The sequence below is a fragment of the Sturnus vulgaris genome, chromosome 14, assembly GCF_052056855.1.
Source record: "Sturnus vulgaris isolate bStuVul1 chromosome 14, bStuVul1.hap1, whole genome shotgun sequence".
Taxonomy (NCBI): Eukaryota; Metazoa; Chordata; class Aves; order Passeriformes; family Sturnidae; genus Sturnus; species Sturnus vulgaris.
Genome location: NC_142256.1, coordinates 18,591,574 through 18,615,629, shown reverse-complemented (window position 1 = coordinate 18,615,629; position 24,056 = coordinate 18,591,574). Strand labels below are relative to the sequence as shown.

At 38.2% G+C, this 24,056-nt stretch overlaps 1 protein-coding gene across 2 annotated transcripts in view; it reads left to right on the top strand.

The window, feature by feature from the left end:
- AFF2 (ALF transcription elongation factor 2) overlaps positions 1–24,056 on the top strand; it is a 350,200-nt gene that overhangs the window by 309,202 nt on the left and 16,942 nt on the right. The window contains exons 11-20 of one of the 2 annotated variants that reach the window (XM_014881526.2): positions 419–1,435; positions 3,438–3,562; positions 9,341–9,575; positions 11,476–11,615; positions 12,159–12,222; positions 15,645–15,781; positions 18,983–19,054; positions 19,425–19,518; positions 22,209–22,256; positions 22,760–22,809. In XM_014881526.2, the coding sequence (XP_014737012.1) occupies positions 419–1,435; positions 3,438–3,562; positions 9,341–9,575; positions 11,476–11,615; positions 12,159–12,222; positions 15,645–15,781; positions 18,983–19,054; positions 19,425–19,518; positions 22,209–22,256; positions 22,760–22,809 (1,982 nt within the window). The remainder of the gene's footprint in view (positions 1–418; positions 1,436–3,437; positions 3,563–9,340; positions 9,576–11,475; positions 11,616–12,158; positions 12,223–15,644; positions 15,782–18,982; positions 19,055–19,424; positions 19,519–22,208; positions 22,257–22,759; positions 22,810–24,056) is intronic. The other variant, XM_014881529.2, reaches the window with a different exon arrangement.

Here is a 24,056-nt window from a genome sequence, read left to right as displayed (position 1 = left end):
CTTTTGCCGTTTCACATGTATGACCCACATACTCATTCTAGCTTTTGGAAGAATCTTTCTGGCCTACATTAGAGTTCCTTTAAAGAAATATTTAGATTTTTGCCAGTAGCTAAAGAAGATTTTATTGACACAGTATTCAGCTGGGACTAAGGGGACTAAGGAAAGGCAACATGACAAAAGTATCTCTTCAGGGACTAGCTAAACTTTTTAGTTGGGTTAAATTTCTCCAGGGCCACATTGTAAACCAGATAAGGAAGCCTAATTAACCATAAATACTCCATAAATACTCCCATAAAACTAGCAGTTTCCACTAGTTTACTGAAATAAAAGGTACATTAAACTTTTAAAAAGTTCTCTTTTAAAAGGAAAAGCACTGCTTCTGTCTGAGATTTGTTCTTTGTCATCCTTCAATCTGCAGCCCGAGCCCCCCTCAACAAACAAATGGCAGCTGGATAAATGGCTAAATAAGGTGAACCCCCACAAGACCATCATCAACAATCAAAATGAGCCTCACAGTGAGAGCAGCTCCCAGGCCCAGAGCAGCCAGCAGGCCGAAGGGCCAAACAAAGGGAAGCTCAACAGCAGCCTGCCCCCAAATGATTCCAAAGACCGGGCAATCCTTAGTCCCATCCGAGAGAAAGCCAAACCACGGGTTGCCCAGAAAACCCCAGAGGCAAAAGTCTCCAAGCAGAAGTCACCAGCTCATAATGAGCCAGCTTCACAAAGGACTACTGGGAAAAAGCAACCCAAAAAGGTAGAAAGGACTTCCAGTGTAGAAGAGTATAACTGGCCAAAACCAAATAATACCAGCAACACTCCCAAAGAAAAAGATACACAGGAACCCCCCGAGCAGCCAAAGGTTCGAACTAAAGCAGCAGTTGGGAAGACAGCTCCAAGGAAAGAACCACGAACTAGCACAGGTCTCACTTCAGAGAAGAAAAAGTACAGAGGCCCTAGCAAAATTATCCCAAAGTCCCGGGAGTTCATTGAAACTGATTCATCTACTTCTGACTCAAACACAGACCAGGAGGAGAGCTTGCAGGCGAAGGTGCTGCCAGCCTGCACTGGGTCTGGCAGTGGTGTCAAGGTGAAGGACTCTGGCAGTAACATCCTCAGCGTAAGTAGCTTAACCAGCAATGGCAGCAACACATCCATTGACCAGACCAGCAATGACCTGGAGGAGCAGCTCTTTTCTCCTATCCCAATCGTACAAAATGAACTTCTATCCCCACTGAGAGAATATGAAGAACTCAAATCTCTGTGGGTGAAAATAGACCTTAGTTTACTCTCTAGGATACCTGGACAGGAAACTTTTGAGACCACGTCTGTGAAAAGTGAACCAAGAGAGGCAAATGTGAAACACAGGCGACCATCTCGAGAATCCCCTACCCCAGCAGCTGAAAAACCCTCCACAAAATCCAAAAGGAAACACAAGGTAAGTAATTTTCATTGTTTAAAGGAAAACGTGTTTCTGAGCACCCTGGAGGTCAGAGGCATTGATTACTCACTGCACCTACAGCTGGGCTGTTGGGAGGCATCACAGCGCTGAGGCTTGATTGGTTTTACAAAGGACGGACATTTACAAGTGCACTACAAATTAACATAAGAAACTAGTAAAAAGCAAACCCCAGCTGACAAAATTTGTATTTGCTCACTCACCTACCTATTAGTTTCCAGTGTTTGGCAATCTGCAGAAAGTGATGAGTTCATATTAGTACAGTTTCAGCCATACTCAGAAAATGTGACTTCTGTTTGGAAGGGGGAGTTTCATTGTTTGCACAATTAAGGTGTTCTCACCACTGGTTTAAACAGGCTTCATCAAAGTCAGTGGAATGGTGCTTGCTTATGTTCCTGGTGAATTTAGTTTTTATATTGTTTTGTAGTATGAACAAATATGATTTATAGAAATACAATTTACTTAACTAGCTGCTTTCTCTGCACAGCTACCTGAAAAAACAAATATAATTTGACTGAAGGCATTATGTTTTATCATGTGGGCTATGACATTGCACTTCAAACTAAATGTGTTTTCAGAAAAGAAACTGAGGTTTTATATCCAAAATTAATTTTTGTAGTCAGTTTTTCCAGCTGAAATGCTTTACTCTGGTCTGCCTGTGGAAAGTCATCAGAGTGTATTTTTTTATACCCCAAATTTTATAAACCGTTGTGAATATGACTTCAGCTCTCTGTTTTGGTGGACTTGAAATCCTGAGTTTGAGGAGTCCAGTGGTATGAGAGAATTACTGCAAGACAAAGACAGATGATGCCGGGTAGACACAGGGTCAACACTCCTGCCTAAATGAATCACTGCACTGGCTCCTTTCCTGTTGAATTAAGTGAAAATAATCACATGAGTAAACTCAACAGGTTTTTATTCAATTTATATTCTAGCTGCACACTGCAGAGATGTAAGAAGAAAGGAGAAAAAAAAGAGGGATGTATAAATGACCATACTTACATATGTCTAAGTACACCAGGGTGCATATTAATTATACTAAAAATAATTCTTGCTGGGTAATTGAGTGGAGTGTCTGTATCATGGAGAAGGAATCTTGACTAAAACACAAGTGTAGTACTGGCAACTAAAGTGAGGGCTCCCAGGGAAGAAAAAAAATAAGGGAGATTATATGAAATTTGGAACCTCGTCATTTCATTAACTGAGACTTTGAATCAGAAAGTAACAAAATGGAGAATCTTGCTCTGGGCTTGTGCTAACATAAGCTAGACTCTGAACCAGCCCATTTAGTTGCAATGTGGTTGTTCACTGCTACCAAGGGGAAACAAGCCAATTAGGATGACTCAAGGGTATACCAAGAGTTAAAGCTGGGTAGGGAGTGACTAATCTGTGTTTCTAAATGATGCTATTAAAAGATTTATTTTAGCCGTCTACTAGTGGGCTTGAGCACTGATACGAACGTTTCAGAGACAGAGCAATAATCAGCTTTGCTTGTATCATCCTAGTTCAGGCACAAAAGTCATACATCAGGGAGTCTTCCAAAGCAAATTTCAAATTGCTGTTAATGATTACCCCAACTCAGTCCTCTATTCTTAGTCCTGTGAGGAATATTTACTCAGAGAAGCTTTTTCATCAACTTCTATTAGGTGAATGAGTAAAAGCTATTACTTGAATAAGGTTTGGTGCTATCAAGTCATTGCATCTAAATTATTAATTAAATTCCAGATCACTACAGAAGATAACTTTAGCACACGAGACATTTTGCTTCCAATTATCTGCTATGTCAGTTGTTATATAACTTCATGTCATGTGTTTGGAGCACATTTAGCCCTGATTTCAGGTGACTTTCACTTCTCTTAGACCAGAGTTTAACTGCTGCTGCTATTAAGGCAATACACTGAGATTTCATAGGTCCTCTCAATGGCCAGTGAAGTTGTGCATAAGTGCTGGATCTTTTATGCTCTACCATTTTTTGTTTAAGCAGATAGAAAGCCTGGATACTTTCGTTGAAAGCAAGAAGCAGCGCCTGGAGGACCCTCCAGCCTCCTGTCTGCTCCCACCTTGTATCTCTCCAATACCGAACCACAGAATAACCAGCACTAAAGAGTAAGTGGATTTTTGATATAACATTCTTGAGAGATTTCACAGTACTGTTCTGTAAATACCTTTGCTATAGAGTCAGATGGGCTTTACAGCCCATCAGCCTAAGTGACGCAGCATTGGTATTCCATTCCCATCCATGAAGAAAAGAATCCACATGGTTTTGGATTAAATTCATTCCTCCTTCTGATGGCCTGCAGGACTTCAGAATGCTACCACAATCCTGATGGATTCCAGGAACTCCTTTCCATTGAACTCCTTTCAATGTTCTTTCTTGCCTCTATTACCTTTAACCTCTGTGGACAGAGAATCCTGCTAAAAGTGGGATTTATTTGATTGCCTGGAATTAATTTTTAAAAATAATTTTTCATAAGAGACAGTTCCCAGCTTTATTGAACAAAATAGTGAAATTGCCTCTTTGTTTTACCTGTGTATACAGCAATGCCAGGGGTGCCCATCCCAAGTGTCTCAGACATGTGCTTTGTATCTCAGCAGACACACCATCCAATAGTTCGTGCCTTTCAGAGTGTCTTTCAGAGATGGCTATAATGCTTGAGCAAATAAGTGCCACATAAATAATGATTCTGATCAGAGTTAAAAGGTTAACATTCTATAAATAGCCAAAGAATCCAATTCCCTTTTGTTACTAATTTCGTGTTTTTATGATTCTGAGATTAGGCCCTTCTTTCTGCTTTGCATGAGGATAAGCAAAGAATCAAAATCACAGTGTGCTTCTGAAAAGAATTTGAGGATAATATAGCTAAATTTAGATAAAGTTCAAAAATAAATTATGAAATAGCACACTAATTTTAAAATTCTTAAAGAAAGTTGAGCATAATTTTATTTATTCTAGTGTCAATATGGAGTAACTTCAGTCTGTGAACTAGCCCCTCATTCAGACACTGAGAAAATCAGAGTCAGGAGTCTGGGAAAGGAAGATGAGTTGAATGTTACAGTGGGATCTGTAACATGTTGCACATTTGATAAACATCATGATGGGTGTTGCCTGATTGTCGTTGCTACAAATATAATGAGCAGAGATATATTGCAGAGGGAATCAAGGATTTTTCATCCCTAACACCTCCACAATCTATTAAAAAAATCTTTCTATTCTTGTCATCATCAGGCCCTAAGGATCCACCCCCAAACTGATGTTTCTTAATTTGAGCTTGTTTTCCAGGTCATTAATTTGATTCCTCAGAGCTTTCAACCCTTTGGTAATCTCTCTTAAAACATAATTGTGTCCATCAATAGTTATTTACATATGCTAGATTTTTCTTTAATCTGCCTGAAGTTTTGAAACAAAGTTTTCTGACTTCTTTTCCACTTCAGCGAGACCTGAATCACACTACATTTGTTGTTACTAGTGTTTTCTGAGTTTACTTGAAAAAAATGCAATACTTTTTTGATTCATGTTTTCAGTATAGGTTTTCAACTCCCATAGACATGCAACTGAATATAGATCAATTTCCCAAAAGATCAAGGAGCTGGATGAACTATGTGAAGACAATTTCCTAGAAATTTAAACGTTAATTTTTAAGCAGTCAGGAGTGATTCTGTTCTCCAGAGGGTTAAGTAAATTTTTAAGGGGAGACCGAAGAAAGTCCACTGTTCATAGCCGTGGGGGCAAATAACACTTCCAGGGTAAAAGGCTGAAAGATAGGCTTTGCCATTTGGTCTTTTATTTCCAAAAGTTCTAATTTTTTTTTTTAGAACTCTCTATATAAGGACTTTGAGAAATGAGGGTGTCAGCTACAGGTGTGATGATGATCTTCAGTCCCTTAATGATATGTTAAGTCTCATGGTGGATGTTGTCACTTAGTAGGAAACTTAGGTCTCTCCTATTAGAACTTGATCCCTGTACCAATAAGCCAAGTTCCCCAAGGCATGAGATTTTTATTAGGCTTTTTAAAAGTACAAGAGTGTTTTGACAGAAAGACCACAGTCTGGGCCAAAATTTGGAGGCATTCAGGAGTCTGGAGCAATCAGCAAAAGATAGGTCACAGCTCCTATTGTCTGCATTGCTGTGGTTTCAGCACTTGCATACATTTCTCTATAATCTTCCCCTAAATATATGGGCTCAATAAAGAAGCAAAGATGCACAATTAATCTTTAAAGGGTCGCATGTCTAATAAGGACAATTATATGACTGACTTCCACAAGTTTCTATGACTACATGTACTATTTGAGTTTAGAAATTTCAAATGGTCACTTGTGAACTTAAAAGACATTTGCACAACCACAGAATAGGTTTGTACTATGTAGTCATTGCATAAGCCATAGTCACCTCTCTGTTCCTTCCCTCACATACTCCGGGGCTGGTGCCTTTTCCAAAATCTGATCTGTCACTTAAAATATACTCTTCAAACTATTGTCACTGTATTTTCCTTATTTCTGATACTTACAGCAAATGAAGGAATAGCTGTTTCAGTGTTTTTATAGGAATATATTGAAACACTTCTGTGAAGCTGAATTTTTGTCAGAGCAGCTGCCTGCTTTGCAGAGCAGAGGATTACTTATTTATATTTAGTTCCTTGACAGAAAAATTTTAATTTAAACATTAATTGTATGTGCTGTTGAATCCTACTAATATATGAATATTTGATTGGTAGACCCAGTCCAGACAGCACTACTCACCAGTATTTGGCTTTTTGTAGCAACACAGGGAATCAATTGCTGATGCAAACTGTGAGTCAAACTGGACTCATACCAGTGAAACATGCCCTCTATCTAGCAAGCATGCTAGAAATCTGTCTGAGGCAAGCATTTCTGCATTTCTGTTTTTCAAAATTTCCTATTCTCTTTTGTTTGATCTTTAGTTGAAGATGCACCTGTAATTGGCAATATATATTAGTCGATCCCTTGGGTAGTCACAGCAGTATTCACTGGGGTTCCTTCACGGCCCAGGCAGCCTTCACATCTATGACAATTACTTCAGCTCTATTCAGGTGCTTCCATATGGTCCAGGCTAACATGGAGTGACCTTTCCCTGTAAACTCCCTGCAGAAAGTTAGATACACCATCAATGTGCAGCATTTCATTGTGGGCCGGGGGAGTAGAGGCAAAGGAAAGCCAAGTGCATGGTATAGAGAGTGGCTTTGTCTCACTAAGAGGCCAGAGATCCCACTGCGTACCACAAGGAATGGATAAAGAAAGGGCAAAGAAAAGCAGCTTGAAACATCAGAGTAGCTGGAAATTCTCCCTTCTTCATGCAATGACCTCTTGTTACCTGTTTGTTTGCTTGCTTGTTGCCCTAAAAGAAACCAGGCTGGAAAAAAATGGGGAACCCTCTCCTTCTTTGATAACTGGCCTTTTTTAGACATAAAAGATTAAACCCTGCAGCCACAAGACCATCAGTTCTGCTTATAGTTTTTCCACGCACTTTGTGTTTCTCTCTAGATTTTAAATATATTTTAGCTAGCAATCACGTCAGCAAATTAAACCATTGAGTCTCAGTAATTATTGCAATAAATTCATTCAAAATTAGCTATTCCTGCAATCAAAGACCAGTTTCCTAGGCCATTAACAGCCCAAAGCAAAGTGACAATCTGATTAACTGCTGGTAACAACCTATTTCATGGAGGTTATTATTAACGTAAATGCTTTTGTGTAAATCTGAGGGAGGTAACATTGTTAAATAAATTATCAGCTTAATTCCTGCAAAAAACTTATAGGATTAAGTGGGCAGGGAGAAGAGAAGAAAAGAAAGAAAAACAACAGACAATTAAAATTGCCTTTATGGGGAGGGTGGAGTTAAACATGAGTTATGTAGAAAAAACATCCTCTAGTGCCTCTTCTTTTGTGATTAATTCTTCCAACCCACAAAGTGATTTACATGCCAGAGTTGAGTAGCTGCACCTGTTCCTTGGTTTGCCCCATCTTATATCAGCCCAAAGATGAAGTGAGCTGGTGAAGTTTTAAATAGTGAAAAGCTCCAACTTCCGCTATGCACAGTGGCACGGAAAAGCACTTTGCTCTGTGCTCCCCCCGTGAGTGCATGTTCAGGGTTCCCTATGCAGGGCATGTGCTTGGGAGGCAGAGGGTTTCAGTTCTGCTCCTTGTGTTTCTGTGGCTTAACTGCGTCTTTGCTGCTGTACAATTCAAGAACACGTGCATGCATTGTCGGGGCAGTGCTCACCCTCCTTTGGAAAACTTTCCTCTGGGAAAAGTTCAGAGTGTTGTAAGCTATAACTATGGTAACTTGTCTGAGTTCCAAAATGCCCTTTGGAGGTCAGAAAGTGAACAGATGGAGCTTTGAGTGAGAATTTTCTGGAGGACATATTGCAGGGCCACATGTGCATAAAATCAGTCTTCTCAAACAACTTCTGGTCTATTCCAACATGGTTGTTTGCCTTTGATCTTCTTCAGACCCATGTGTTTTCCAAGAAAGACAGCATACATCCTCGTAAGGCAATATAAATTTGAGCTTGTTTTATTTCTTCAGTCTGAAGATCTTTAATATCACAGGGTTTCAAATAAGGTCTTTTTAACAGTGCTTCAGTTGAATTAAAGTAGTTTTGGGTAGAGGAGCTATAAAACATGAGGAATTTGTTGGATTTCACTCTGTGGTTTCACAGTTGCTGTATCATCAAAGGTCCCAATTAGGGCAGTGACCAAGGTGTAGATATTGATACTGTCAGTGAAACTGCAGAACAGGCCAGATGGAAATGAGAGAGAGCCCCTAAATGAGAAGTAAGAAAACTTGGGTCACCTCCTCTTCTTTCCCAGCTTACTTTGAGGTAAAGTAGATTGATAATTCCTGACACTGACTGAAAGTGGGAACAAAACATAAATTATTGTTGACTTAATTTATTATTGAAATTTTAGTCAATGATCATGAAAAGTAAATTGTCATGTAGTGAATATTAGATGTCTAACAAAATATTAAAATTCAGGTTATCTTCATTGACTGAGCTGTGACAGTACCTGAAATAAAAATCTATTAATAGATTATCCTGTTAAGCAATCAGTGAGGTCTTGGGTTTGGTTTTTTCTTTTTTGATGAATTTGAATGAAGAAAGGTCTACCAGGTTTTGGATTTTTTTCTGGTTTTACTGTGCATCACAGCTGCCATTGCTAACCAGCTAACAATTTCTGTACATAAAACACACAATAGATTATCATGTTACTTGAGCTTTCATGTCAAAACCACATTCATTTTCTGAATCATGTTCAATTCATCAACCAATATTTGCTCAAGGGCTTTTGACAGCTACAATGTATCATTTTAATACAGTTTTGAACATTGGTTTTATTCTACAGGTTAAATAATTATTATCTTGTTATTGTATGATTATCATTTCTTAGTTGTTACAAGTTCTGGTTTTGGTTCATATGCTGCCATGGGCTGTTTCAGTTTTTTTGCAAAGGTTGCTTGTGTGAGCCCTAATCCACCTCTTAAAAATATGCTTAACGTTATATGCATAGTCATACTTGATGTCAAAGGAACTAACCCTGTGCATAAAACTTACCAGCACTTTGCTGAGTCAGAACCTCTATGACCTCTCAAATGAAGAATGACTCAAATTAGCATTTAAATTGGCTGCAATTTGTACTAATGCACTGCAAGTTGTCCTCCAAAGCAGAAGGTCTCTGCAGTCATTGAAAAGGCAGAGGCAGCTCTGTTTTCACTGCTGTCCCCTTGTGCGTTACCATGCAGGGCACAGGACTGCAAGGCAGAATCGAGGGCAGAGCTGGCTTCTCAGTAAATAAAATGTAGGGCTTTGTGCTGTGGGGAATTAACCAATATTCTTGAAGTGCATCTGGTTTTTCTCTGTGTCCCAGGGGCAGCAGTAGCTCAGTGAAGAAGGCGACAAAGAAAAGAGAAGAGAAGCTGTTCCCTCCTCCCTTGTCCCCGCTCTTGGACGACCCAGTGCACCGGCGGCACAGCAGTGACAACAGCTCCTTCAGCCAGGAACCCACTGTCACGAGCACCTCACAGACCAGCAGCTCTTCCTCCTCTGTTTCTAAACACAGAAAGAATGAAAATAAATCTTCTTCTAACCCCAAAGCAATTTGTGTAAGTTAACTAGCCTCAGTTGGTGGCAGTGAACAACATAAAATGAAATTAGTTCTGTTAGATTTTTTTTTTTACACGCAGTATATGTATTTTTAAATGCTCGTGTAGCCCCACTTAGGGGGAAGTGGATATTTGCAGAGCCAGGCATAAACAGCTCTTGCAAGCTCCATTTTTAGGTCAGCATGAGGCATCTACTTGGTGTTGTCTGTCATTCTCTGAAGCACCTGGACCCTGAGCCTCAAAGAAAAGACTTTGCAGCTATCAACTAGCTGCAATTAGTCCTTTAATTCTGTAGCTGCTACACTCACATTTCAAAAATAAAACTTCCAGAATATCACCTGAATAACTGCCCCAAATTGTCAGCCAGAATTAAGCACTGTAATCACACTGAATATTATGGCCTAAACTAAACAGACAATGACAATATAACAAAAAATTCTTGTCTGTAGTACACTCAGCATGTTAATAACCTCTCTCAGGTTTTCAGGCTTACAACAGTAAGGTTTATTTACACTTAATCTTCATTAATTATGTGTAAGCTTTTAGACAATTTGTAAATAGGGTTTTTTTTCTCCCCAGAAAAATATCACACTGTTAGGGCCATCTCCCTATCAGTGGTTCTGACAGAGACAGTTCTTTGTTGCTTGCTTTTCACCAGATTCAGGTAGGTTTTTTTCTGAAAATACATGGAAAAGGGCCAAAACTGCATAACAAATTCACTAAAACAATGTAAAATTTCACATTAGTTTTTCATCCTCTTTTTGGATTAAACTGAGAAACTCCAGGGCTTTGGCCAGTTTTAGAAAATAGTCATTCCTCTAGAGTTTCAAACCCATCCTTACTTTATAGTATCAAACTATATCTTAGTATCACTGTCAAAATTAAAAGACAAGAAGAAAATTCTGTCACAGAAAAGGCCATGCATAGCCCTATTTTTCACAGTTCACCACTTTGAGAGAGGTTGTTATCCCGCACTGTAATAATAAAACTCAAAAGTTGCATTGAATTGTAGGTGACAAATCACTTCACCTTATTCATTCATCTCTGTTGCTTTCTGATATCATTGTGTCCCTTCAAGCTGCGCCAGTAATACACATGCCTTCAACTGAAATGAGTGCCAAAATGAGCTGCATATGTCAGCAAATAAACAGTGCTATGTAAACAGCAGGGCCTCTTCCTCTCATCCCAGCATCTCTAGTCAGATTTATCATCTATTATCTTGATACATGAAATATTTTTTTCCCTAAAATATGTTAGACTTCTTTCCCTAGTTCATTGGTACATCTGTAATTTAGTTTATCTGGTTGGGACCCAGGCTTGCAAGTTGCAATTGCCTGATTTTAAATCTTCTGTTATGCTTCTGGTTTTAATCATTGCAAAGTCACAACTGACTTCAGCTTTCCATTCTTCTTTTTGTAGCAAGAGTAAGGAAATTGTTCCCTGCTGAAATCCAAGCAGACTCTTCACCTACATTAACAGTTAGCTCCTAGTAATGCAGAAAAAAAGGTGACATTACTAATGTGTGATACACCTCGAAGGAAGTTGAGTTTAGATCTAGCCCTGGCCCATTAGATCTCCCCACCCTTGCTTTAACCAGTGTCTCTAGTCAGTAACACCATGGTATCCACCTAAAACTTACACCTAAAAGTAATTACTGAGTAAATTACTGAGTTCAGGTGAGAACTCAGAAGTGGAGTCATACTCCCTTATTAATCTATTAGTCTCGTGTTACAGAGAAGGGAAGGGTGGTTTGGTGAGGTGACATGAAGGTAGGTGGGCTGCTTTGTGCCTTAGCCTTTGGTTTGTTGGGAAGGGTTTTTGGCAGAGAGGATGGATGTGAGCACTTACATAGTTGGAAGGTGTTTGTTTGAACTATGAATAACAGTCGTGTGTTTCCTAGGAAGAAGAATGTCACACTACACCCACAGCCAACACTCTTCTTGACACCAGCCATCTAGAACCAGACGTCTGGTCTGCAATGCCAAGGCTTTCCAATGGGAATTCTGAGCCCAGAAGACCCAAAATAACATTTGATGATGTGTAAGTTTTACTGACTTTCTGCTCTGTGATTGAGATTTTTGTGCAAGCAGAGGTCCCAGTGAAAAAGAGTATCTTTGAGTACAGTACTGGCATTGGGCACCTGTGTGAATAGTGCTGCACAAAGGCACACATAGTTTTAATCTTGGCAAATGAACCATTGTCACTGATTAATGAAGATTCTGTTGATAAATGTTTTCAGATCATGAATGTTGGTTCACGGTAATCCTTCTTTTTTTTATTTTAGCTCCTCTAATGGAAACTTCTTATATTAAATTATTTTAAAATATTTTTTCTTTTTGTCTGTTCAGCACACATTAGTAAGTCCTTTGGACAGCCAGTTTCTACAGCTACTTATTTTACATTCTGGTCACCCATCATATCTCTGTATATACCAGCTTCAGATTGATATCAAGTTAAGATTTAAAGAGATAAGTGGGCATATATGTCAAAATTCTTCTTTAAAGCAGTCAGCAATTTTTTCAAACAACGTTTGTCCAACTATATGAAAGCAGAGACTTGAATTAATTGATTTTGTCTCTCTAGGCTTCACAATGCAGACTATTACATGCAAGAGGCTAAGAAGCTGAAGCATAAAGCAGATGCACTGGTAGGTTATCACAGGTTTTTTTGGCTCTTTCCACTGTGGAAAACTCAATGTCTAAAAGTGGACATTATTGCACAAGATCTAAAGCCTCTCAAACCAAGAAGAGCCTGGCTATTGACTAAACTGTACTTCAGTTTGTGCTCCATAAACACGCTGTGCACAAGCTAAGCCCTGAACACCATTCCTAATGTTTAAGTATTTGTTCCCAAAAAAAAGCTACTTAAAATAGATGGTGTTTCTTCCAAGGGGAGTACCAATCATGCTGTTTATGAAGTATGTAAAATGGTTTTATAAAAGCTGATGTGTATTCGAATTTTATTTTTCTGTTCGTTTTGAGCCTAAAACAGAAGTGTTGAAATATTCCATAGCAGAAAGACAAGCAAATCACCCCACACCCCATTATCATGTGGTAAAACTGTTTGATATTTCCAATCTGATTGTTTAAAATTTGAAACAGTTGACTTTTTATGTACTATATTCATTTTTATTGGATGGTTTTAGGTTGATAACAAAAGTTCCAACATACGTATTCCCAAAAAAACCTGGTAGTGAGGTAGTTCAATGCTGGGAAAACTTTTTTGCTTGCTTTACCCCAGATGAAATTCCAGTAAGATTGGCCTAATTTTGCCAAGTGTTTTGATTTTGGTAAGACTACAAAATCCAACAGATTGTATTTTACCATGATTTGTTTTATACAAGCTATTGCCAGTTCGGAAGTGTCCTTAAGCAACATTTGTAGAAAGGGACTTTGGTCCTGTGTGCTACATAGGGTGCAGAACAGTGGCTCATTTAGGAAGACTTAGTGGAACTTGACTCCTCTACTTAATTTAACTAAGATACCTAAAATGGAGTGTGGCCATCCACTTTGTCCCTCCAAGACGTGGGTGATTATTCACCTCTCAATTTTATTGTTTCTGGAGGTTTTGCATGTATATTCTATCATTACACACTAGAGATTTTGTGCTTAGAAATAAAAATAAATAAATAAATAAATAAATAAATAAAAAGGAAAAAAAAACCAAAACCAAAACAAAACAAAACAAAAAACAACAACAACAACAAAAAACACACACACAAAAAACCCACAAAACAAAACCAATTGCATGCTATGTATTTAAAAAGCAAACTAGTCTAATTGAAAAGTCTCACCCTCTGCTGTCAGTGAGCTGAAGGAGAGCTGACATTTCAAGCTGACTACTTAATCTCTCCAGGCTCCTTTTTGGCTTGGGGCACTGTGTTTCCAAGTGTGTTTTCTGTACGAGGTGGGTTCAGGGTTTTGGCACCTGTTATGACCATCATCAAGGTGACAGTCATTCCAGCATGCCCATTTACAGGAGGTGGCCTGCTGGCTTCCAGCCGGCTCCGCAGAGCACATCCAGCCACAGCCTGGCGTCTGCAGTCTCACAACACCTCCCACAGCTGGGTGACCTTTAAACAAAGCACACATAGTGCTGGCACAGGACTACCTGCTCCACAGTAGCAAATATTTACAGGCTCAGGCTCCCAATGATTTCAACAGGCTCTGTCAATTCACCTCCCTCTGCAGCCAGACACAGTTGCGACGTGTAGACCCTTCTCCCGTGCTCTTACCTTTGCCTTTGCCTGCAGGGTCAGGGCTATTTCTCAAGCAGCACTAAGAGGAGCAGGCACAGTCCATCCCACTGCTGCCTTCAGGCAGGCCCTGCCTGTCACATGCAGTTTGAAAACCCAAGTGCCCCAATGTGAGGCCATCCACTGTGATCAACTTGTTGGCAGGCATAAGTATCCGTTAACAAAGTATCTACTTTTTCTTTCTGCTATTTAGATCTCAAGTATTTTTTTCCCCACCCAATGCAGCTGCACATAAATAATCTCCATGTAATACATTTAGTGTGCAATCCCATAGTGTTACTTGTACTATGGCTGCTGGTTACTTGGTGCTGACAGGACAGAGCACAGGGAGCATAAAAAGATTGTAGTGTTGCAGTGGATAAAAAGATAATGCATATGACCTCAATATGTGTCAGCAAATGTTAATGAGATTTGTGGCAGCAGTGTTCCTGAGCTTGTAGAGAAAATAGATTTCTGGTGAAGGGCAGGACGTTTCATATCTTATGGGAACAACCCCAAGGAAACCTCTCCTTGTCTGGGGTTGTAGTAAGGGATCAGCTAATTTGAGTAGGCTGCTGCAGTGGCAACTGGCTGTACCATATGGAAGAGATCTTGGAGACCTCACTGTTTTCCTGTCTGAGATTTGATGAGCTGGAATAATTCCACTTACTCCAGAAAATCGGATCCCATTCCTGGCTCAAATTCTGTGTATTTACTGAATCTGCTTGCAGCCAGATTCTTTATTCCATACCACAAAAAGTCATCTTTGGAAAACTTTTTGTCTTCCAAAATGCATGGAAATTTTTTCAAAATGAAAAAAAAGAATTAGAAGAATATACTGAGAAGCAGGCACTGGAATAGAGAGAGAGAGAGAGAGCAGTCAGAAACATTTTTCCCTTTTCCTGATCATTCAGTTAATACTTATCAATTATACAAAGGCTATGTATGTAATCAATGCACAAGAGCAGTACTTGAAATTAAAGGTGGGCAGAGACAACTAATTATGGCTTAGTAGGAGCCACAAAGACAAGTATACTGTTATCTTGGATGGATAATAAATGTTATGCTTAATATGTTGTTAGAATAGGCTTCTGTTTTGTGAATGGAAACATATGCAGATGCATCAAAAATATTTTGATAGAGACATAGAAAGACATTTTTAAATTATTTAAAGTATATTGGATCTCATATCAAATGCCACATTAGTAGAATTCTTACATTCAGCTATCAAAAACTGAGAATATTAAATGCTATTATAAAGTGCATGCTATAAAAATGTCGTATATAATATTCATTACACATAAAAAAAGAAATCAGTATGTCTAAGTCAGTTTAATCACAAGCATTATGAGGGCTAAAACCTTTTGCAATAAAACCCTCATAAAATGAAATATTAAGCTATATTGTCTCCCTTTTTTTTCCCTGCTCTTTTACTCATAAGTGATGAGACTTTTTTTTTTGACCAATGGTTAACACAGAATATGACTCCAAATGGCATGGGGTTGTTACTTAACCCTTGCATAGTGGTATTCAAACTTAGTTCATCTGTCAAGCAGTATGGATGTGCACAAACATGCTTAGTGCTCTTTCTTGCCTGTGTAAATACCTAATGACAGTGGACATACACTGACTTTCCTCTGTGGAGCATTCAGCCATGTAGTACCCTGAAAAGATTTGGTAAAACTTAGTCCCTGTCTTAATTACTGTATGAATTCATTCTTAACTACCAGTGTCACTTTGCTTTCATCCTAATGCTAGTGTTGCTTTGTAGAATAATCTGCCTACCTAGAAGTCAAAGCTGAAGGATTTTCTTGACAGTGTCATTCCCATTTCAGCTGGAGAAGTTCGGTAAAGCAGTGAATTATGCTGATGCTGCCCTCTCTTTCATCGAGTGCGGGAACGCTATGGAGCGAGATCCATTAGAAGCTAAATCGCCATATACCATGTACTCAGAGACTGTGGAACTCATCAGGTTAATGTCATTTCTGTGATCATTTTCATCATCTCATTTCAGTCATAATTAGAACCTGCTATGTTTTAAAAAATACCATTTCAACGTATTAATGATTTGTTCAAGGCGTCTTCATCTCAGAAGTCATCATAATTAGTTCTTGCCATTTTATTAATGTCATGGAAAATTTATAATTGATGGACCCTGCTTTTATAAATTATCCCCTTTAGAGGTTATAATGTGAGTGTTATAATTTGCAATATTCATAAAATTAAAATTGAAATGTAGTGGGTGGAAGTAAAGTATAGTCATTTCACTGTTTGGCAATGACACTTGTCTTTTAAAAGGTGTATTTTTATAATTCAAAACATTAAAGGGAGTCTATCAGGATTTCTATTACAAACCCTTGTTTTAGAGGTTTGTAACTTGGCTATTAAAAAAGAGAATAGCTGAAATTTGGGATGTAAGATCATAGGCAGAGAGGAAGCTTCTGCATATATTGTCTTGAAAACAGTGTATTTGTAATGTTAAAGGAATGTGAACGATCTGAATTAATTTTAATATAGTTTTGTAGACTCATAGGCTATAATATGGATGAGAGAGTCTTTACATAATAATAAAATGTGTGATTATTGTTCTAAAATCTGCTACTGCTTCATACAGCTCTTTCATAGTGTTGGCTCCTTAGAAATAATAGTCTCCTGAGTAACTAAGTTTGCTTTACTTTGGCAAATTATCAAAGTGAAATCAAGCCAGATTAAATTCACCTGTAAGTAGAAAAACAGGATTTTTCCTCTTCACTGATACACCTTCCCTTTCTCTAGTGAATGCTGGGAATATTCTTGTTAATGTCAGTGTAATTACTGCCAGTTTCCACAAGTGAAAGAAAAAGAGGCAAATCAACCCCTAAATATTTGGTTTTTAATATGTCAGTGGTGTTTTTTTAACATGCCAGATTAGCTATTAGGGACTGCCAAGATAATATATGTTTTACATTTTGAATAAGTAGGTATTTACATAATAAAATGTATCAAATCTTAAGCTCTTACTCTCAGGTAAATAATATGCCTGTTAAGTACTTAAAAACGTAGTTTTTACATTCTTCACTTCATAAAGGGAAGAAGAAAATCTAAAGAAATCAGTCAAGAAAAAAATAATGTTCACCCAAGACTTGATCCATGTTAAACCCTGGAGAGCAGAGGACTTACCAAAGGAGCCACCTGCCTCTGCTCTGTTGTGCCTAAATCATCCTGCAGTCTGACAGCAGGTCCTGAACTACACAGTTGCAGCTGCATGGCAGAATAAATTGTATTTAAAGAAATATTCTTTAATGAAGGGAGTGCTTATTCATAGGAACCTGCATTTTTTTTTGATTTTTTAAGAAAACCACACAGCCCAATTAAATTGTTGTTCCTCAGTCTAGCAGTCAGTCTGTTCAGAGTGCACAGACCAAAAAGCTTTTCTCACTCACAACATGTGAACTACTTAAATCAGGGAATGGCATCTCCAGGAGTGGCTCACAAAAGGGCAGGACCTGCAGGGAATCAGGTGAGGGCACAGCTGTGTCTTGGGGTTACTGGCACTCCTCAGCATCAGCAGCCCTGCTGCCTTGCTGCTCCTGGCACAGTCCTGCTGCAGGCTATGGGCAGGTAGACCTTGGCATGGAAGCAGCATCTGAACTGCTTCTGGAACTGCTTTTGGCTGTGGAAGAATCTGGAGAATTTGTTATAGTAGATCTCCAATATATAAATAGTTTAAATCAGGTGAGATTAATTCCACCACCTACCACCAAAAGTAGAGTTTAATTCACCAATTGTTGCATGCAGCATCTTGTAGCAGCCAGTGAGATTGATTTGTCCATTTAATTGCTGTTAATGGTCGGGCATGGACAGAAGGTGATTGTCCAGGTGAGCAGCAGGCTGGTACAGGCTCAGTAAAACTCCATGGACAAAGACACAATTCTTATGGGCTACAGTGGGTTCTGAATGTACAAAGTATGTGGCTGTGCACACAATGCTTTCTCAGTGTAGCTGCTAATATTAACATAGATTTTTAGTGTGAGATAACAAATAGAGAGAGAGATTTTTCTCACTTTTAGTCCTCCCTTCATAAGAAGCACAATTTACCCCTTTTGCATTTAGCTATGTCTGCCCTGACTATCTGCATCAGACACCTATTTGTGAAAGCAAGTAGAGCATCAAAGAGATCGGAACTATCAGAGATATGACTGTCAAATGTGTTTTAAGTTAATGGTTATGCTGAAATCCCAGTGTGACATAGATCTTTGTGTTTGATCACATTCATCCAATCTGACTAGAGCCACAATACCCAAGAGCAGGTGGGACAGGGCATGGAGGAAGCACTCCAGGTGGGGTGGTGCAGCTGTAGGCTGAGGCTCGGGATGGTGTTGGGAGCAAGGCAAGGGAGAGCAGTACAGCTGCCTGCACTCCATTACCTTCTTGTAAATGAGAACTCATCAAGACTGCCTGGATACCTTAAAACTTTCTTACGCAACACTGAACCTTATTACTTATTCTAACACAAGTACCTGGGAAATTGCATTAGGGCTCAGAACAATGATTTTATGCAATGAATTGATTTTCAAGAGACTAATGCATAGAATGGAGTGTGCTCATTTAAAGGAAAAAAAGACAGAGACAGCAATACTAAATCGTTGATCATCCAAATGCTGGACAGCAGCAGTTAAATAGAGAGGGAAGATCAAGTACACAAGATTCATAAATTAATGAACCCAAGAATGAAAAAAGCTGTGAACGTGACCTTTCCTGTATGTAAAATCATTTTCTGTATAAAATATATTAAAAGCTTTGAAGAAGCATTTATGAGAAGGATTTTGAAGATATTACTCAAGCCCAAAGTATTATATGTAAAACCTTATCCTATATTACTTTACACTTCAGTATATATAGGACCAAGACCCTTCTGGTCAACACTCATCCCAGATGTTTGCAGGACTCAGCCTAGTTGACTGGATATAATATCATTAATATGCCCAAGAATAGTTCCCCTTGTTGGCCCAAAAATTGGTTGGTGATTTACTTAAGGCCTCTGGATTTTAAGTGATGCTTTCTGTTGAGTTTTACATTGATCTCTTCATTACAGAGCACTGTGACCAATAATTGCTGCAGTTAGAAAATAATATCTGATTATTTTTGGAAACATCTTAACTCTCCATTTCTTATCTCTCACCTTTCTGACAAGGTATGCAATGAGACTCAAGAATTTCACAGGCTCTTCTGCCACAGAAGGAGACAAGAAATTAGCAGTTTTATGGTAAGTCCCTTTGTGACAATGAGAGAAGCACCTAAAATCTTCAAGAGGACTTTAAAAGTACTGAATTACTTAAGCAGCTTACAGAAGATCATTATTCTTGTTTTCCATTAAACTATTAAAGGATAACTAGTGGATTTATTCAGCAGCTGACTAAACATTTATTCTTCTAATTTACGCTCTTAATCAAGATGGGATTTTAATGCTTTTGACCACTTTTTTTTTTCCTCCATTTGCTTATGTTTCAAAATGTAACCTTAGAACAGAAACTACAAAATATAGGTCAGCTTTTTTTTTTTTTTTTGCTTTTTTTAATGGTTCATATGTTTCATTAAGCAATGGAATTAAGAGAATCCTTTCCTAATTACTGCAGCTACCGATGCTTATCACTTCTCTACTTAAGAATGTTTAAACTAAAGAAGGACCATGCTATGAAGTACTCCAGATCTCTGATGGAATATTTTAAGGTAATCTTTATTCTGTTTAATTTATTGATATGAAATGAAATTCATACCAGCACTGAGAGCTCTCACAAGTACAACTGCATGACTTAAAAGTCCCACATTTAACCTCTCCCCTGGGAAATGCAGTCAGGATGGATGCCAGGGAATGGGGACAGAAGTGATTTGGGGGATTTTTTGGTTAGTCACTTGATTCAAAGGACCATACTCAGTAATTGTACAAAAATAAAATTATTCTCAACACTGTGTAATGTTTATGCAAGTTTCTGATTCTTTCAGGGTTTCAATGTGCAAGTGTCATGAACTGACCCCCAATGAACCACAATAAAGCAGTTATTTAGGCTGTAGTTACTTAAATTTAGATTTTAGATTCAGTGAGATTTCCTGAAGCTTATTGCAGTTTCAGAGATTTCTCCTTTTATTCCTGTGGAACTTCGAATTTCCTTATCTACATCCTGAAGGTTTGCCTTCACCTTAAATTGAATGGAGATCCAATAGGTCATGATTTGGGGATGTTTTGTTTTACCTTGTCAAATGCTGTTTACCCAGTGTAAGAATGACAAATCCTCATTGTTCCTAGATTAAGAGGTAAATAGAATCTTTCTTCAGCTCTGACGTTTTAATATTTATATTTTACTGGTTAATGCTGTTTGAAGCATACATTAATTATTTTACTTTATTACTATATATTATTTTATAATTATTTAATTATACTGGCTTATCAGCCCATCAGTCTTTTTTTGTTGGTGTTTTCAGCCTCTGTGAATTTTTTCCAGGCTTTGACATATTAGTACATCAAACCAGTAAAAACCTCTAACACTGCAGTTTTCATGTAAATGGTGATAAAATGGTCCTTCTGCTGTAAAACTCCAGTACTGCCATGGTAGGAGCCATAGTCCTGACTACCCATGTGTCCTCTATGTGTGTCTCTGTGCAACTTCAGTAATGTCAGTCCTAATCTTGTGCTTAAATGGAGGCTCTCTTGTACCATTAGGACTGCCTCTGTTGTGTTCATGGAGTTTTCAGTCAGGGATTTGCACAAAAAATTAAATTTGAGCTACACACATTTGTAACCTCAGCATTTTCATGAAATATATTCCAGTCACTTTAGATTTTATCCAGGATGAATGTAGATTGTATCTTAAAAAGGATTTTTAGACAAATAAACCTTTTCTGCAGAAAGTAATGATTTCTTAAAAAAAAAAAAAGGCAGGAGCAGGGGAGATTCTCTTGCCTTAAAGCCACTTTATTTTCTCCAGCTGAGCAAATAGGTAAAATAAAGAACATATTTACTACTCCCAGCAAAAGAAAATGTGTTTTAATGTAAATTAAAACAAGAGAAAAAAAGTAAAAATGCAATAAAATAGACTAATCAGGAATGCTAGGCATAGGCATCCAGTCGAAGCTGTTTCAGTTGGTTGCAGTGTGCATGCTATGTAACACGTTTGCTAGAACCAGTGTTTGAGTGTATACAGATTATATATTCAGGTTATTTCTGTAATAAAGGCACAGGAGGAGAAAAGAAAAGAATGAGAGCTATTAGCTATGTGTTAGTTTTGTATTGCTGCACCATGTTCTCTGTGTTCACTAGCAAGAACCTGTAATACAAATGAAACAGATTAACTGTTTGAATGGAGTTGTTACTCAAACTTTTACACCATTTTAACTACAAAAAATAGCCTACTGTTTACAGCAGAGCTGGGGAGGAATTTTTTCGCTCAATTATTCTTTATATTTTCCTCAAAATGCCACTTCGTCCAAATTGAAACCATCTGTGGACAGAACTGGTTCTGAATAATTTCCAATTAAAAGCTTCAAAATACTTTTGACATTTCTAAACAAAAAATAGCCATTTAATCATGAAAGAAATTTTGAAATTTAGAGGCAACTTGGAGTACAATACCACTAAAGTAATAATCTTTTTAAATTGAAATCAAACCTTTTATGATTAGAAAAAGTGACATCCTGTGATGTATTTCCTCTGAAAGTTTGAGGAAGATTTTCATGGTTTTGAAAATATGTTGTCAGTAGTCATTGAAATATTTTTGCTAAATATTTTCATTATCAAGCAACTGCTTCTAGACAATTGAGATCTAGTCTTAATCTTGGTAGAGGTATTATTTATCTCTAGGTTCTGTTCGGAACAATCCCCAGACAGGAAAAATTAACAATAAAAGCTTCTTCACCATTTCTGAAGACTTTCCAGGGCAATTTAGGATCTCCCCTTTTCCCACATATGCTCCGTATGCTCTGTGCTGTGAAACACCCCAAGTCATGCTCACGTCCTCTGTGACAAGCAGTGGCTGCTGTGCAGAAGTGCCCAGACCAGCAGCATTTGGTTTGGATAATGTTTTCTGCTTTGCTCAGAGATGTTGGGCTGAGCTGTGGTTTAGAAGTCAAGGGTACTATCTGTGCTCCACTGAATCTCTGTGCCTCCCATGCAAAATAGCGATTACAGTAACCAGATGAGTGTTGTAATAATGTGGGTAATACTTTGCAGAGAACTTGTAAAACTGGATTGAATTTTCACTGTGCATGCTGATTTCTCAGCAAGGGAGCTGAATGATTGTTTTCAGAGGGCACACACAGCCTCAGCCCTGATACTGCCACTTTGTATGGGAACTAAGATGCCACTCAGTCTGAGCAAGACTGGAAAAACCTGGGCTTTATTGTTGCTCGGCAATCTTTTTGTACAGGGTTTTACAAGGTGCTACACAGACGTGAAAGGCAGAATGAGTAAGCAGGTAAGGAAAGTCAATCTGTGCAATTAAAATATATAAAAACAAAGGCATTCAAGCAGATCCTTACTAAAAATTTTATTTATACTACTGTCTGAATCCAAAGCCACCTTCCCTAAGCAACTTGGGAGGGATCAATTTCATTAAAGCATCAAGCCAAATTCTTTTTGTTTCTTATAAAAATATTGAAGGTCCCTCTACAGATAAGCAGTCATTTGCACTCTGAAGAACTTATTTTGTAGATTAAGTTTCAATAGTAATTAAACCTCTTCTTTGTGACCCACATCTGCTTTTGCTGGAATTTATTCCCTTTCATCAAATTATTTTCAAGCTACTTGTCAGAACCTGCCAATCATCCACCAGCCACTTAATTATGGGACCAATGTGCAGAGCTTTTCTGCTCCATGCACTGTAGCTCTTGCAATGAAAAGGGGGAATGTTCAGCCTTGTGTCATCAGTATTCATGTACTTGCATCACCTGTATTTACATTTTGATTTTGTACTTACAGAACTCTTCAAAAGCCTCACAGGCCCCCTCGCCTTGGGGCAGCAATGGAAAGTGAGTATTTTCTGCTTAGTATTTCTGTCTGGGAACAAAAGGAGGGGAGGTGTTTTTGCACCTCTAAAGGCAAAGGGCAGGTCATGAGATCATTGTTTTGGGAGCTGCACGTATATTTCAAACACATATCATGTAGAAACTGTTCTTCTGAGCTACAGAATTGATGATAAAGCTGCCTTGGGTCGTGGGGGGTGAGGGGCACCCATTGGAGCAAGTCAGATCCTCTTGTGAGCCATCTAGTGTGGGTAGGAAGAAAGAGCTGAATCACACCTTTGTCTGTACAACGCCCCCTTAAGTCTAAAATCTGACATGGTGGGTCTATGCTGAATTCTCTGACAGTTTACTTCTCAAGCCAGATGAAGGCCATAAAAATATCAGTTCATTAGCTGGCAAGTACCATGTCACTTTAGGAAGCCAAAGTAAAGTTAATTTTTATTGCAATGATTTTTCAATGCTGCATTCAGCAATGAAAGACCAATGAATATTTCACTGATATATGGTAAGTGCTGCTTAATAAAACTGAAGGTATAATAGTGGTGAAAATGCGAGGGCACTTAGTCAGCCAGTTATCAGTATCATTAGCATTTGAACACCCTCACCTCAGATATGAAGTCAGGGTAATGCATATATGATCTTCTGTTCAGTGCAGGTGCATTGCTGCTGCATCCTTGCCTTTATCTTGCAATGGCTGTTGCCAGCTGACGCACATTTCTCCTGCTTCTTTGTCCTGGTCACACATCCAGATACAAGCAAAACGAAGGTGAAGGACTTCACCTTTTTTCAATCTTTATTTGAGTAGGCTAAATTCTAGGTGAAAATTGCTATTGTTAATGGTCTCTTTCTGGTGGTTCAGAAGAAGAAATTGCTTTTAGACACACCAAGGAAGCAAAGAAGGAGGGATTGAAGTTTAGCACACAAAGAACTGAAGCTTTCAAATACACTTTGTTCTCAGTCAGTGCAAAACCAAAAATTCCAACATTTTGCTCCAAGTATTGCCTCAAATAATTCAAAATATTTTGGGGTATAGACGTGTATATGTACACACCCCAAATACTCAAAGTTATTTTGAATATGTATGTATAGAGCTAATAAAGTATAGATTGTAACACAAACTAAAGTGATGAAATAAGAAATCACTTTAAATAAAAACTGAAAAGATATTTTAACACTGGAAAAGCAACTACTAAATTACATAATTTATTATGTGCCAGTTTTTCCAGACATTTAAGTGTCAGTGAAACCTTGTA